Source organism: Orcinus orca, chromosome 12, assembly GCF_937001465.1.
Source record: "Orcinus orca chromosome 12, mOrcOrc1.1, whole genome shotgun sequence".
Lineage (NCBI taxonomy): Eukaryota > Metazoa > Chordata > Mammalia > Artiodactyla > Delphinidae > Orcinus > Orcinus orca.
The window spans coordinates 66,145,753-66,161,857 of NC_064570.1; the positions used below are offsets into that span (position 1 = coordinate 66,145,753).

At 46.1% G+C, this 16,105-nt stretch overlaps 1 protein-coding gene across 2 annotated transcripts in view; it reads left to right on the top strand.

Moving 5' to 3' along the window:
* The window catches only part of BACH2 (BTB domain and CNC homolog 2), a 361,816-nt gene that overhangs the window by 329,387 nt on the left and 16,324 nt on the right, over positions 1-16,105 (top strand). For both annotated transcript variants that reach the window (XM_004264812.3, XM_033418805.2), the window contains one exon: positions 7,142-8,722. In XM_004264812.3, the coding sequence (XP_004264860.2) occupies positions 7,142-8,722 (1,581 nt within the window). The remainder of the gene's footprint in view (positions 1-7,141; positions 8,723-16,105) is intronic.

The following is a 16,105-nucleotide window of genomic DNA, read 5'->3' on the forward strand; positions in this document are numbered from 1 at the left end:
AGCGGCAACGTGGATTATTATAGGATCCTTCCTCAGGAGTTCCTGGATCTGTGAACTGACTCGAGTGTGGGATGATGACTCTATCACAGAGACTCAAGCAGGGCTTTGTCCACTTAACCTACATGATTTTCTTTTTTTTTTCACCAACCAAAAAGTACCTTCGTGGCCTGACTATGTATTTCAGTCCAAGATACTCATGGTCTTGCCAGTCACCGCTGACCTACACTGCTGATCCCAGTAGCTGTGCCAGCTAGCCTGTGGAGTTTCACTCAATTGGAGTTCACTGGCTCTACCCTAGGATGCCATCACCCCACTGAGATAAGGGAGCAGAGCCCATTTCAACTGCAGGGCATAGGTAGCAAATGTGTGTCGACAAGGCCAGATTCAAGGGCTTACGACCTATGCAATTGCCTACGGTCCCCTGCTCAGAAGGACCCTGTCATCATCTTCAAGTTCTGAATCTCCAAGCAAGAGGACCAACTTTCCACTTTCCACTGGATCCTGCAAATCATGTAGCCAGTCCTGGTGCTGGGAGTTGTGATTAGAGGCCCAGGAAGGGCCTCACTGAGAAAGTAGCGTTTGAGGAAGAGCCTGAAGGAGATGAGGGAGTGAGCCAGGCCCTTCTTTGACTTATTCTAATGAACTTCAACTCAGCCTTCAATACTTGGGGCAAAGGTCACCACTTCCAGGAAGGCTACGCTGACACTCTTAGGAGTTACTACCCCCAGCTTGGTCCTGCCTTAGCACCCTGCAAATACCTGTTACATACTTCGATTACATTGTAGACCTTTGTGTTGAACATCTGTCTCTCTGGTCACCCTCTTAGTTCCTTGGAGAAGGAGACTATATATTATTCATTTTTGTAATAACAGCAATAATAATAGCTCTTACTCAATGCTAGAAGCTATTCCATAGGTTTTACTACAAGGCAGGCACTGTTGGTCTTACAGTTGGAGAAACTGAAGCACAGAAAGATTAAGTAAGAAGCCCAAGTTACCCAGCTGGTACATCATAGAGCTGGAATTGGAATCCAAGAAAGCTGGTGCCCTCAGATGTCACACAGTGCACCAGTGCCCAGTCAGTGCCCAGAACATGGTTGGTGAAGGAATGAGTAAACAAAAAATAGTAATGACTGAATGATCACATAGAGAATCTCGGGGACATATTTACAAAAAAGAGAGGAACTTTGTATTGTGGCTGCAAACCCAAATTCAAGCCTGCACAGGGGAGAAAAGACACTTAAGTTAATGCTTTTAAGCCACATTCACTAACACAAATTTTTTTTAAACCCACTGCATGAAATTATATACTTGTACATATAATCAACTTGCTTTAGGTTTTGTATTGTTACTTTAGGAATGGAAACAGGTTGTTTGGTCTGGCTCTATCATTGACTAAAACTAGTACCAAAATAACCAGGAGCTTTGTTGAAATAGTGAGATTAACTTAACAAATACATCCCGAATATAGTATGCTTATAGAGCATGCTGCTTTGGGGAGAAACAAGTGATAATATGGATATTAATTATAGAAAATTAAGATTGGAAGCGATGCCTCATCGCTAAGTCAGTCTTCAGCCTGCAGAATGGGATGCAGTGCACTGTGGAGGTGGAAGGGAGGAGTGAGTTGTCACTGGTGCTGTTTTCTTTATTTGACAAGTGCCTTGCTGTGCAAATACGACCCAAGTCAGTGTTTTCAAAAGCCCTTCGGCATAGCTTTGTTACCTCCTCTCGCCTGCTCCAGCAGTGTAGGAGAGATCCAGCTCCATTAGGACATGATGTTGCTAAAAATAAAAGATTCCGTGTTTTGTAAGGCTGTGATTATGGGACCTTGAGCAGCGTGCCACCCCTCTCCTGGGGCGCAGTCCCCAGATCTCCTGACCCATCACATCAGGCTCAGGTAGATGGGCTCAGTGCTGCAGCCATGAATATACACTGCCAGAACCAGCAGAGAAGACCTTCATCACATGGCTTGAGTAGAAAATGCTGTTCCAAGTCTTAGAAATATTCCCAAACCCTGTTTTCAGTTTATGCCTGAAGCCCAGATGCCTGAGCCCTGTAATAATCCAGAGTGACAAACCTGTTAGAAGTTTCCTTTCACAAGCTCTGTCCAGCAGCACACGGACCACGTCCTGAGGGAGTGAGCTCCCCGGCTCTACAAACAGCACCCAAGCGTGCCCTCTGCCAGCTGCGTTTTCATCATTTCATCTTCCTTTTTTCCACAGCAGAGAGATGATACATCAGAACCCAAGGGAACAAAGGATGGAGAGTCATAGTTTCAGTGGGTCAGATTTTCAACCCATGAGTGGCATGTGGACTCACACCACAGTTCACGAGTCTGGTAGTCTGACCTTGTTTCTTTCAGGCCCTAAACCCAAAGGTCAGAGCCACTCGCCTTGTGTGTGCCGAATGCTGGATGAGGTCACCGCCTCCTTGGGAGCAACCAGAGAGCGAGGCGGGATTACTTCCTGACCTCTCACGGGTCTTAGTCCCCCAGGGCACCCTCCATTCTGCCCAGGACATGAGCCAGTCTCATCTGTAGCACAATGTATACTGCACATTACGGAACCATAATGTGATGAAGAAAACACTCTTCAGAATGATTCAACCAAAAGATTCCATTCAAAATGCAAGACTATTATCCCAGGTGCCCCTAATACTGTATTTTGCATTTGTTTATCATTCCTTTAGGCCATTCCTGACCGGTGATTTTTAGCCTAGGTATGTCTGCTTCCCTGAGAGCAGTGGAACACAGCTCCATTAATACCAGTGAGCTGGGACTGGCTTGCTATTTCTCATCACTTCATTCCACTGTAACTTGATGATCATTACCTTTTTTTTTTTTTCTTTTTTTTTTTATTTTTGCTGTGTTGGGTCTTCGTTTCTGTGCAAGGGCTTTCTCTAGTTGTGGCAAGCGGGGGCCACTCTTCATCGCGGTGCGCGGGCCTCTCACTATCGCAGCCTCTCTTGTTGCAGAGCACAGGCTCCAGACGCGCAGGCTCAGTAGCTGTGGCTCACGGGCCTAGTTGCTCCGCGGCATGTGGGATCCTCCCAGACCAGGGCTCGAACCCGTGTCCCCTGCATCGGCAGGCAGATTCTCAACCACTGCACCACCAGGGAAGCCCCGATCATTACCTTCTTAAATAACATTGTTATGGGTCATTAGTTTTGTGGGTGATTCTCCATCTCCTACCCCCTCTTATTTTTCCCATTATCAGAGCCTTACTTGTTACAAACAGAAAGTAAATAACCACGCAGGCTTGTGGACCCAGTTTCATAAACATGCAGGTTCACGCCGGTACCTGGATATTTGCTTTCTGAGTACGTGAGCTTAAATGATTCCTCAAAATGGAAAGACAGTGCAAGCTACTCAAGATGGAGGCTAAACCAATATTTAGAAAGCCACTGCCTATTTTAACACTGGCCTGCATGTGTGATGGGCACCCACTTTCTGTTTTGTGTATTTGGAGCTATGGCAACTGGGCTGAAATGCACCAGAGATGGGTTCCTGGAAGGGACAGTAGTGGAAGTTCAGAAGGTACCCATTGTATCAAAGCAACCCTTGACCCCGATCGGACCCAGTCGGGGGCAATTCAGTACACTCCAGGTGTCCTGCTTACAAGTCCCTGCTTCAAGGGATCCCACAGACTTCAGCAGTCTCCTCTTCTCCTGAACTGGTCAGGATTTCTTAGTTGACAACTGATCATGTCATCTTGCCTTTCCATTGTTGATTTACGTGGTTCCTGAAAATTAACTTATTGTTCTTAGCTCCTCTTCAAAGCTAAATTGTAGGTTTCTTGAGCACAAGGCTGAGTCATGTACTTAACCATTTTCCATAGCACTTAGGTTGAAATCCCAACTCTCTACTTACTAGCTCTAGGACCTTGGACGCACTCCTTCACCTCCTTGCTTCTCAGTTTCCTTGTCTACAAAATAGCGGCAATGATGCCTGCCTTCCAGTGCGTTAGGAGAACCAGCTAGCACGGTGCTGGGCGCTAGCAGGAGCTTGGTGAATAGTAACTGACTCTCTTGACAAAGCCCTGTGCGCAGAAGCTGAGCAAAATTTAGCAGAATTAAATATGATGAAGCATGGTTTAAACTCGCAGGAGGGAGGAGCTAATTATGGACTCTTGACATTCCATGGTGAGGACACCGTTTTCTCTGACCTGGGATTGAATGACATTTTACGACCCTGTGTTTATTCATGACTCGTTCATGACCATGTGACGATCATTTCAAGCTCATCATGTCTCCTGAGCCCCCAGAGGATCAATGAACTGATTTGGGATGTGGAGACTGTGCTTATTGGCATCCTTGGACCCACTCATACATTTAAGTATTAGCTTGGCCCTGAGCGGAGAAGCTTTCTGCAGCTCCTTGCTGCCATGAGGCAGGTGGTGATGCCCAGGACTGCTCTAGTGATCCTCAAGAGTGTTCCTTAGCTTCTTTAGCAATTTTCTTTAAAAGCAGCCATAGCGGGGGATAGTGGTACAGCTTACTGAGACCGCATCAAAATAAAAAAGAAATGGGGATGAGAGTATGAGGAGGACTGTATAAAAAAAACATAAATAGCATCAAGATGAGTTTCCCCGATTTCCCGTATAACGAGCACATCTGCCAAAACTCAAGATGTGGGACTTCCCTGGTGGCGCAGTGGTTGAGAGTCCGCCTGCCGATGCAGGGGACACGGGTTCGTGCCCCGGTCCGGGAAGATCCCACATGCCGCGGAGCGGCTGGGCCCATGAGCCATGGCCGCTGAGCCTGCGCGTCCGGAACCTGTGCTCCGCAACGGGAGAGGCCACAACAGTGAGAGGCCCGCGTACCGCAAAAAAACAAAAAAACAGCAACAAAAACTCAAGATGTGTATTATCCACTCTACAATTGGCAGATTGCCTAGGAGCGGAGCAGAAGATGCTTACTGATGGAGGGGTCAGCTCTGCCTTGATTCTGCCATTTTCTCTTTGTGGTGGAGCCATGCTACAATGAAGAAATGGGTCCTGTGACATTGTCATCAACCTTCTTTGGTTACTTATCAATATGCACTTCCTTACCTTACACTCCCTTTTATAGGTTCCTGGGAGAAAAGTACATTAAAAAGACATTTGCTGAATCTATTGCCATGTCAGCTTAGTAAAACGAAAGTGTAGGTCAGGTGAACTCCCTTTCAATATAGGTGCTAGGGGACGTGACAGATAAGCACCCCTGCCTGCCATTGATTAATTGGTGTAGTTTGTTGGTTTACACAGTGCCTTGCTCCAAAAGTAATTTGAGACAGCACTCACCGAGCAGAGTGTGTTGTCACCTTCTGGACACTATAGTTGTATGTTAGGGACACAGTTAGACTTCAGACATATTCAGTAATATACAAGCTTTTATCAGATGTTTAGAGACCCTCCTTAGGTGCAGGGTTACAAAGAGAAGTGAAACAATCCCTCATCTGAAGAAGCTTTGCTGTCTACTGGTAGAAACGGACACAATTAAGTACAATAAAGGGGGATGGCAATGAGTGCCCTTGTAGAACTACAATGTGGGTCTTGCAGTCATGGGTTTTTGTTGTGTTTTTTTTTTTTAAACCAAACATCTCAGGACTCAGTATCTGATGGAGAATTTTTTTTTGAATTGTATTTAAAGTACTTCAAAAATATTAACAATTAAAATTCCATTCAGCTATGTATCTAAGAAATTTCCCTTACTAGGCATTCCCTCAGAATGCAGTGATATAAAATGAGCACTGCCCTTGGGGAAGGCATATGGGGGCTGAGAGGATGGTGTCATTCGCTCTCTAAGCAGTTTGCAGAGGGCTCCCAGAAGAGTTGATGTCTGCGTTGAATCTTGAACAGCAGATATAGGTCCTCACAAGAGTTTGGGCTCTGCGTGCTGTCCTGAATTCAATCCACGTGGCAGTCAGCTCCAAAGCCTGCGGGTTCGTCTCGCTCTGCACTTATTCCCCTAGCAGATATTTTTTAGTCACTGCTACTGTAGCTTCCAGCAAGGACCCCATGACCTCTGCTTTCATTTGTTTTGTACACATGATTCATGGACCTGCCTCCCCTCCCTTCCTTATAGGGTCAGCAGGGCTTGCAAGAACGTAGAGGATGCGTGGGTTTTGTGTATAGGGTAAGGAAGCCTGCCCTGAACACCGGCAAGTTTAATCCATTTTCATTCGAAAGAACAACTGGCCTTGGGCAACATATTTCTAATGGTCTAAGTCATTCAGCGTGTGTGTGCGTGCAGGCATGCGCGTGTACACAAGCTGTGCATAAATAGCACGTTTCCAATCTGCGGAAAATGTGTAATGGACAAGCGGCACATGACAGTAGGCTCAGCCCCTGAAGATTTACCAGGAAAGAAGACAGCTGCGTGGCAAAGCTGCTGCTTATAATTAGGGAAGGAGTTGCCCATGTCCTGTGCCATTCAACAACTTCAGCCATTTAAATGACAGCCGGCTTGTTTAGCTCTAACCACCCTCCACCCTTTTTAGGGGCCAGGAGTTAATTTCTTTTTGAGAACGCTGCTTTGGACTGTCATCTCTAGTATCATTGTAAGATGGGATATGACGTGATGACTGGAACATCTCAACTAGCAACCATGATGAATGAGCAAAAAACAGGAGTTGCTTTCAATGTCTCTTTTTAACTTTGTGAGGGAAAAACTATTTTCAAAACCCCGTGGACTTTCCGGTTTCTAACAGGGCCATATTGCTAGTTCTGCAGTTGACGAGAAAACTATAATGCTTTCTTTGGCTCGAGTGAGCTGTGAGAAGTATCACAGCACTCCTGACGTACAGTGGCTCTCAACAGGATGGATGGGGAGGGAAATTAATAGGCTTCCCATTGTTACCGTGCATTTTTGCCAGGATATTTCATTAGTGTAAACACTGAACCCACTGTCATCTTGTTTAGCCACTTGACCCTGATGATTTTCAATTCTGTGTGTCGTGATGAGTGGAGCACTGGCATGCACGAGACAGGCCCTAATTACTGGAAGCAGAATCACTGCTGACCCAGGACGAGATTAATTGCTCCTTTGCAGTCTTTATCCTGGGACATTAGCGCTGTCTGGTTATCTTGCTTCAGCTGAGGGATTCGGGACAATAGCAGTGCTGATGGTAACGGTCGGCAATTCCCCTGTTTGTTTTGCAGGTCACGGCCAGGGGGTTTGGGCCGCTGTTGCAGTTCGCCTACACTGCCAAGCTGTTACTCAGCAGAGAAAACATCCGCGAGGTCATCCGCTGTGCTGAGTTCCTGCGCATGCACAACCTGGAGGACTCCTGCTTCAGCTTCCTGCAGACCCAGCTCCTGAACAGCGAGGATGGCCTGTTTGTGTGCCGAAAGGACGGTGCGTGCCAGCGCCCGCACGAGGACCGTGAGAACAGCGCCGGAGAAGAAGAGGAGGAGGAGACGATGGATTCGGAGACGGCCAAGATGGCTTGCCCCAGGGACCAGATGCTTCCAGACCCCATCAGCTTTGAGGCCACTGCCATCCCAGTAGCAGAGAAGGAAGAAGTTTTGCTGCCGGAGTCGGACGTGCCCGCGGACACCAAGGAGAGCGCGGCAAAGGACGCATTAACGCAGTACCCCAGATACAAGAAATACCAGCTTGCATGTACCAAGAATGTCTATAACGCATCATCACACAGTACCTCAGGTTTTGCAAGCACATTCGGTGAAGAGAACTCTGGCAACAGCCTCAAGCCGGGGCTTGCCATGGGGCAGATTAAAAGCGAGCCGCCCAGCGAAGAGAACGAAGAAGAGAGCATCACGCTCTGCCTGTCTGGAGATGAGCCTGACGTCAGAGACAGAGCCGGGGACGTGGAAATGGACCGGAAACAGCCCCGCCCCGCCCCCGCCCCCCCTGCCGGGGCCGCCTGCCTGGAGAGGTCCAGGGGCGCGTCCTCCCCCTCCTGCTTAAGGTCTCTGTTCAGCCTAACAAAAAGTGTGGAGTTGTCCGGCCTGCCCGGTACCTCTCAGCAGCACTTTGCCAGGAGTTCCGCGTGCCCTTTTGACAAGGGGATCACTCAGGGTGACCTTAAAAGTGACTACGCCCCTTTCCCAGGGAATTACGGACAGCCCCACATGGGCCAGAAGGACGCGTCCAGCTTCACAGTGGGGTCGCCCCTCAAGGGGCCTGGGTTGGAGGCGCTCTGTAAACAGGAAGGAGAGCTGGACCGGAGAAGTGTGATCTTCTCCTCCAGCGCTTGTGACCAAGTGAGCACCGCGGCGCACTCGTACTCTGGGGTAAGCGGTTTGGATAAAGACCTCTCCGAGCCGGTGCCAAAGGGCCTGTGGGTGGGGACTGGCCAGTCCCTCCCCAGCTCACAGGCCTACCCTCACGGTGGGCTGATGGCTGAACACTTGCCAGGAAGGATGCGGCCCAACACCAGCTGCCCGGTGCCAATCAAAGTCTGCCCTCGCTCGCCCCCGTTGGAGGCCAGGACTCGGACTTCGAGTTCGTGTTCCTCCTACTCGTACGCCGAGGACGGGAGCGGGGGCTCACCCTGCAGCCTGCCTCTCTGCGAGTTCTCCTCCTCGCCCTGTTCCCAGGGAGCCAGATTCCTGGCCACAGAACATCAGGAACCAGGCCTGATGGGAGATGGAATGTACAACCAAGTCCGACCCCAGATTAAATGTGAGCAGTCTTACGGCACCAACTCCAGCGACGAATCCGGATCGTTCTCCGAAGCAGACAGTGAGTCGTGTCCTGTGCAGGACAGGGGCCAGGAGGTAGGGAACCCGACTAAATTCAAGCATGTGATCCACCCTCAGTCCTTTATCTGGACTCTCCCTGCCCCCCACCACTGCCAGGTTGTTCTTGTTTGTCAAGATTAAAGGTTACAGTAAAGGGACTGTCTCCCTCATCCGCAGAGGCAGGAGGCTTCCAGGCGATTCCAAATTAACCACTTTGTCCTAGAAAGCACTTGAAATTTGATCGAGATTTCAGTACTCAACAAGCAGAGGCAAAGTGCCTAGTGAAAACAGTCAGTCTAATGCCTGAAAGCGTGCGCAGGCGCTCCCGATCCCCGCCCCCCTCTCCTTCCCGTCCGTCTGCTTTGAAAGGATGCCATACCCCTCACCCTCATCCTTGCCCCTGGCCTCTTCAGTGTGAAGGAAAATATAGAATCGCTTTCAAAACTGACTGGTTGAAACTAGAGAGATCCACACTTAACAGGTGCTTTCCCGGCACCTTTAAGTTTCCTTGTCAGATGGGACTCTGGAGCCATCCCTTGTCCATTCATTTCGAAGCAGGTGATGGACAGCTCATCATCTGTCCCAGTCCCAGTGTCACTGAAGAAGCACCCTTGTCAGTCACTCATAGCTGTATAATGTGTCATTTCCCAAGCTCCCCACAGATGGTGAGAGTCATTTTTAGGAACAGTGGGGTTGAGTAGCGGTTTCTGTCCATCCTGAAAGCAAAGTACTTTCTAGATAAAAATTCCCAAAGGCTCCATCTACGTCTTCCCAATGCTGGGAGAGGAAGCAGGAGCAACGCCAGCCACATCGTGAGGAAAACTCTCGTGGCCAAGGAGAGAAAGAATAGACGCCCTCAGATGTCCCCCCTTCCCCTGTAACATGAGAGGCCCCCGGAAAGATCTGAGGGTGTCTGTGTCATGATCTGACATAGTCGTGCTGATCGACAAGGAACCAACCTGAGACTGCCACCTGTGTCTCAGACCTGCCTCCGGAGCAGGACAGAGCGAGCCCAGTGAGAAGTCCCTCCCGAGGGCTGCTTCTCCAAAAAACACAGGAGGAAATGAAGCGTGGCCCTCATCATGCCAGTGCCCTCCACCCGCGTCTGCACTCCCTGGTTATTAGCCTCTAGTGAAGCAGGGATGTTAACCCAACCAGACAGCAGAAATGCCACCCAGGGTGAGGTGGGTTTTCACAGAGCCGCGTGCGGTTTATTCAGCCTCTGCGAGGTTGGTGAGGAGCACATGAAGATTTTAGATCGGGCATGTTTTGAAAATAGATTCCAAAACTTCCTGTGCCAACTACAGAAGTGCCCTGTGGTCACTTCCTCGTTTTCTGGCTAGCCCGGTCCCCGCTCTTCTGTTACTGCCTGGCAAAGATGGAAAAAGAAACATACTGAAAGGATTTAATTTAGCTAAAAGTCATTAAAAAGGAAATTTTTAATGGGAAACTATTGCTGTTTGAATACACTGTATCCCCTCAGGTTTGGGATGGAGGGTTGGGCTCAGTGCCCCGAGCCAGACTCACATCTGTGTCATCACATCTGTGTCCCTGACCTGAGAGGATTGAGGTTTCGTGAGAACAGTGAAAGGCTGTGCGTTCTCTTTCCTCACTCATTTCTTTCCGTCTGATCACAACATTTAGGAGGTTTTCTTTTTTCCCTGAAATTACTCATAGGCACCCCTGATGCAGAAGCCCAGTCGCTGGGTCCATAGGCATAACGATTTCCCTTGCCAAGGATGTCTCCAGAAAAGGATAAATGCCTTTGAGTCTTTGTTTTCTTTATATCTCTCCCTTAAGAGGAGCCTCACCATTAACTAAAGGGAGTGTGTGTTTATGACATTTGCATGTTTAAGGACCTGTCAGTTTCAGATAAATCTCCTTTTGTCTCTCTAATGTCCCCAAAGAGAACTTAAAGTCACTTCTTGGAACTAAATGCTGCCAACAAGAGCACATGTGTCTTTCCTGTGTTAGGGCCTTATCACTTGTCTACCTTAGACCTTTTCAGTTTTAAATGAATCGATGAAAAGGAAAAATCGGGGCTTCCTTGGCGGTCCAGTGTTTAGGGCTCTGCGCGTCCACTGCAGGGGGCGCAGGTTCGATCCCTGGTTGGGATGGGTGGGGAGGGAAAAAAAAGAACAGGAAGAACCATTCAACCTATAAAATAGTCATGAATAGGACTAGTCTCCCTCAAAAAATACCGCTGTTTGCAAAAATATTTTTATTTTCACTTTTAAAAAATAGATCTGTTCTTTGCATTTCTAAACAGTCTCGAAAGAAGAGACATTTTCCAAATTTCTGTGTCGTTTCGGGAATCACATTTAGCCCCTCTCGGTAGTACATTTTGGGTAGGATTGTTATAGTGAAGCTAAGGTTTTTTCCCAATTTGACCTTTTAGTTTTCCTAAAGTAGAGATTAGGTTTTGCAAGAACTGTCTCAGGGACTTAGCATGACTGTTCCTCTTTGAGTTAATACTTTGCTTTGGGGAGTTTCTTTGACCCAGTGGAAGTGTGGTCTCCAGTAACAACACTGAAGGCAAACCCTTCACAAAGTGAATCATAACTGATCCAGAAGCCAACATCTCCTGGGCTGATTCTTCCCCGATCTGCTCTTGTGTAAGGTTCCAGGTGACTTCTCTTCCAAGTGAACCCCAAAGAGATGCCAGAGCCAGAAACCAAAAAAAGAGTTTCCAGGGGACTTCCCTGGCGGTCCAGTGGTTAAGATTCTGTGCTTCCACTGCAGGGGGCTCGGGTTCGATCCCTGGTCGGGGAACTAAGATCCCGCATGCCGTGCGGCATGGCCAAAAAATAAATAAAATTCAAAAAAGAAGAGTTTCCACCTCCAGCCAGCCACCTGTTCAGTACTTCAGACTGACGGGTCCTGGCTTCCTCCCAGTGTCTCTTCCTCTGTAAAGACCCAAAATGTTAGATCAAAAGAAAAGTGTTAACCTACCTTATATTCTGATTTCTAGTTACACCCTCTTAACTCTCCTATCTCACCAGCATTGACTTCTCATCCTAACTATTCCCCAGCTTTGAGGAAAGTTTAAACACAATATTGTCCTTTATCAACAATCAGCTTTTTTAAGTTCCTTTTTAAAAATAGTCAATCACAGCATACCCAGCCCCTAACATACCAAATTTAGCAGGCTTTCTCTGTGCCTACAGCAATGTACAAACACACAGTTGCATCTCCAGGGCTTTGGGGTTTGTTTTAATACCATTTGCCATGTAATTACTAAGCAACTTGCTTTTTTTTTTTTTTTTTTTTTTTTTGCGGTACACGGGCCTCTCACTGCTGTGGCCTCTCCTGTTGCGGAGCACAGGCTCTGGATGCGCAGGCTCAGTGGCCATGGCTCACGGGCCCAGCCGCTCCGCGGCATGTGGGATCTTCCCGGACCGGGGCACGAACCCGTGTCCCCTGCATCGGCAGGCGGACTCTCAACCACTGCGCCACCAGGGAAGCCCGGCAACTTGCTTTTTGCACATAGCTGTCTACTGTGTACATGCCTCTAGGTCAATCGTGTGGGGTTGGCACATGCTGCTTTAATATCCCTGGTTCCCATAAATCACAATTGACTCATAAATCACCTATCAACAGACATTCCGGTTTCCAGTTTTTTCCCTCTTACAAACATTGGTGCGATAAACATTCTTGTGAACATGTTTAGTGGTGGTGCTTTTATTTTTGTGGGTTAGAGTCCCATAAATGGGTTAAAGGTTATACTCATTTGTTAAATAGTACCTACCTACTTTCCCAAAAGGTTGTAGCAATTCACATATCCTTCAGCAACTTATGAGTGTCCATTGCCCCCTGTTCTTGCCAGTAGGAGTGGTCACCAGTCCTTTTGGTTTTTGCCAATCTGATGGGCAAAACACGACTTCTCGTGAAGTTGATAACTTTCTTGTGTGTATTCGCCATTTTGTATTTCCTTTCCTGGACTTGCCATCTGTCCACTTTTTGGGTATGTTGTTTGACTTTAGTCAGTTTACAGGATCCTTAATCCTTAATATAGGAATATTAATCCTTTCTTATATTAATCCTATATCTTCTCCTTGTCTACTTTTTATAGTGTCTTTTTCCATTTTAAAAAAATTTAAGTTTTATGTAATCCAATTATCAATCTTTTTCTTTATGACTTCTGGGTTTGCTATTTTACTTAAAAAGTCAACTTGGGGATTTTTATTTATTTATTTATTTATTTTTGGCTGCACGGCACATCATGCGGGATCTTAGTTGCCCAACCAGGGATCAAACCCATGCCCTCTGCAGTGGAAGCATGAAGTCCTAACCACTAGACCACCAGGGAAGTCCCCAACTTGGGAATTTTTTTCTTCCAATGATGAAAAAATGGACAGGTCATATTAAGTGAAAAAGGTAACATAAACAGTATATATAACAAGGTCCCAGTTTACTTTGTAAAGAAACATAAATAATAAAAGCAGTATAGAGAATAAGACAAAATGGGAGGCAAAGTTGGCAAGACGGAATACAGGGAAAGGTTAATTTCTATGTATTTCTGTAATGTTTGAATTCTGTATTCAAACAGATTCTTTATTCTGTATTCTTTATTCTGCATTCTCACACAGATTCTTTTCTTAATTGAGATATAATTCATATACCATAAAATTCACTCTGTTAAAATGAACAGTTCAGTGGTTTTCAATGATTCACAAAGTTGTATGACCATCACCAGTGTCTAATCCCAGAATATCTTCATAACCCCCCCAAAAAACATAATATCCAGCAGCAATCACTTCTCATTGCCCTCTTCCCTTACCCCATGACGTTACTAAACTACCTTCTGTCTCTATAGATTGCCTAGTCTAGACATTTCATTTCAAAGGAATCTTACAATATTGGCCATTTGTGTGTGGCTTCTCTCATTTAGCATGTTTTCGAGGTTCCTCCTTGCCCTTGATGTACCCACCAGGTACATTATCATGTATCAGTTCTTCACTCCTTTTTATTGCTGAGTAATATTCCACTGTGTAGATATACCATTTTTGTTGATCCGTTCATCAGTTGAGGGACATTTAGGTTATTTCCACTTTGGGGCCATTATCAATTATTTGCTATGAGCATTTGTGTACAAGTTTCTTGTAGACATGTGTTTCAGTTCTCTTCGTTATATACCAAGGAGTGGAATTGCTAAATCCTATGATAACTCTATGTTTAGCATTCTGAGGAACTACTAGACTGTTTTCCAAGGTAACTGAACTATTTTACATTCCTACCAACAATGTATGAGGGATCCAATTTCTCTGCATCCTCATCAACATTTGTTACTGTCCATCTTTTTTATTGTAGCCATTCTAGTGGTGTAAAGTGATAGCTCATTGTGGTTTACAGGTTAGTTTTTAAATTTTGAAAATTATAGAAGAGTCATGAGCATTTGCCAAGTAGTAAGCATCTTAGTGACATAGTTTTGTACCACAAGCATTAACTGTAGGTTTTAATAAAGAAGCACTAGGAAGACAGTTTATTTGCATAGTCAAAAGCATTGATTAATTGGACATGCTTTATTTATTTTATTTTTTTGGCTGTGTTGGGTCTTTGTTGCTGCGCGTGGGCTTTCTCTAGTTGCAGTGAGCGGGGGCTACTCTTTTGTTGCAGTGCACGGGCTCAGTAGTTGTGGCGCATGGGCTTAGTTGCTCCGCGGCACGTGGTATCTTCCCAGGCCAGGGCTTGAACCCGTATTCCCTGCATTGGCAGGTGGATTCTTAACCACTGTGCCACCAGGGAAGTCCTGGACTTGCTTGATTAACATGCTTCATGTCAAGAGGGATGAAAGTGTATGAGGGTGATGTGCGTACGTATACATTAGCGTATGTGTCGGGGCAGGGAGAAATAATGTCCAGAGCAAACACGGAAATGTTTCAGAAGAGCCGTGTCTGACTCTATGTCTTCCACCCAAATGTTGGCTTCCAGACATATGTTGGATGTAAAATGTTTACAGTCGTTTTTGTGGTTTGTTGAATCAGGCATCTTTTTACAAGTAACTGTAGTTGGTCTGCTTAATATTTAGAAAGAAAACCTTGCTGGGCAGCATAGAAGTCAGCCATATTTCTAATTAAAACAATGTTTTCACGTTGTCTAGAAAGACTCTTAGCATCTGCAACTGCAAAGCATATCGTATGACTGAAAGAAGAAACTATGTGACAAAGAAAGATAGGGCTGATAAACAGAAATACTAATACTCCACAACGACTACTAGTACTATTACTAATAATAATGGGACTTCCCTGGTGGTGCAGTGGATAGGACTCCACACTCCCAATGCAGGGGGCCTGGGTTCAATCCCTGGTCAGGGAACTAGATCCCACTTGCATGCCACAACTAAGAGTTTGCATGCCACAACTAAGGAGCCAGCGCAACCAAATAAATAAATAAATATTATAAATAAATAAATAAAAAGAATTCTCCCTTAAAAAATAATAATAATACTTCATAGTCATAAGGCAATTCAAACTTTTCAAAGCACTTTCTCCATCTATTATCCAGTTTTATTCTTCATAGCAATCCTCTCAGCTAAGTAGGGCAGATATTATCTCCCTCTGACTCCCAGATCCTCAAAGAACTTCAGAACAGAGAAGGAAAGACTTGCCTGAGATCACATAGCTAGGTAATTGCAGCATCACAACTAAATTCCAGGTGTCCTGTGTTTGTTTCAGAAACTGGATCATAAGAACAGAGGTTAGACGGACAGTTGTGCAGGAAGTGTGTCTTTGGCAGGGGAGATTTTGTCACTGGCATCTGCCCGGCACAGAGCTGGCCGTCGCCATTCCAACAGCACTAGAATTGTCAGCCCAATGGGCATCTTGCTTTGTCCCCAAGACAACTCACAGGGATCTGAGGGGCTTGTAAGAGCATAAATGTTAAAGGCTTTGGAGAGGTGACTGCACCATCCGGTCCTCAGGGTACTTGCTAAGGGATCCAACTTCTGTAGCTTCTACTCAACATCTAATAGTGAAACCAAGAAAGGAGATAGGAAAGAAGATTGACCACCAAGCTTCCACTGGGATTTCTAGAGGAAAGAGGTGCTTTTTTTCGCCTTTTTCTACAACACCTGCGTCTCTGTCCTGCTTCACCAATAGCCCCCATCCAGCACACCAAAGACACCAGGTGAGTGAGATGTGTGTTGAGAAGCACGGTGAGGTGAGGTAGCCATTGTGCTGTCTGATTCCAACCCTGTAAAAAGTATACAGAGGAAACAAAGATCACGGGGAAGTCCACCAGAGCAGGAGAGTCATTGTTTGGGTGTGGAAATTTTATTCTCCTTTATTGTCTCATAATTGAATTTTCTGCTAGAAGTTATATATTTCTTGTACAATTTGTAAATGGTATTTTTGTTTTACTGGGAGAGAGGGGATGTGGTTTTGGCGGTAGCAACAGGGTAGTTGTTGGCAGGAGAGAGAA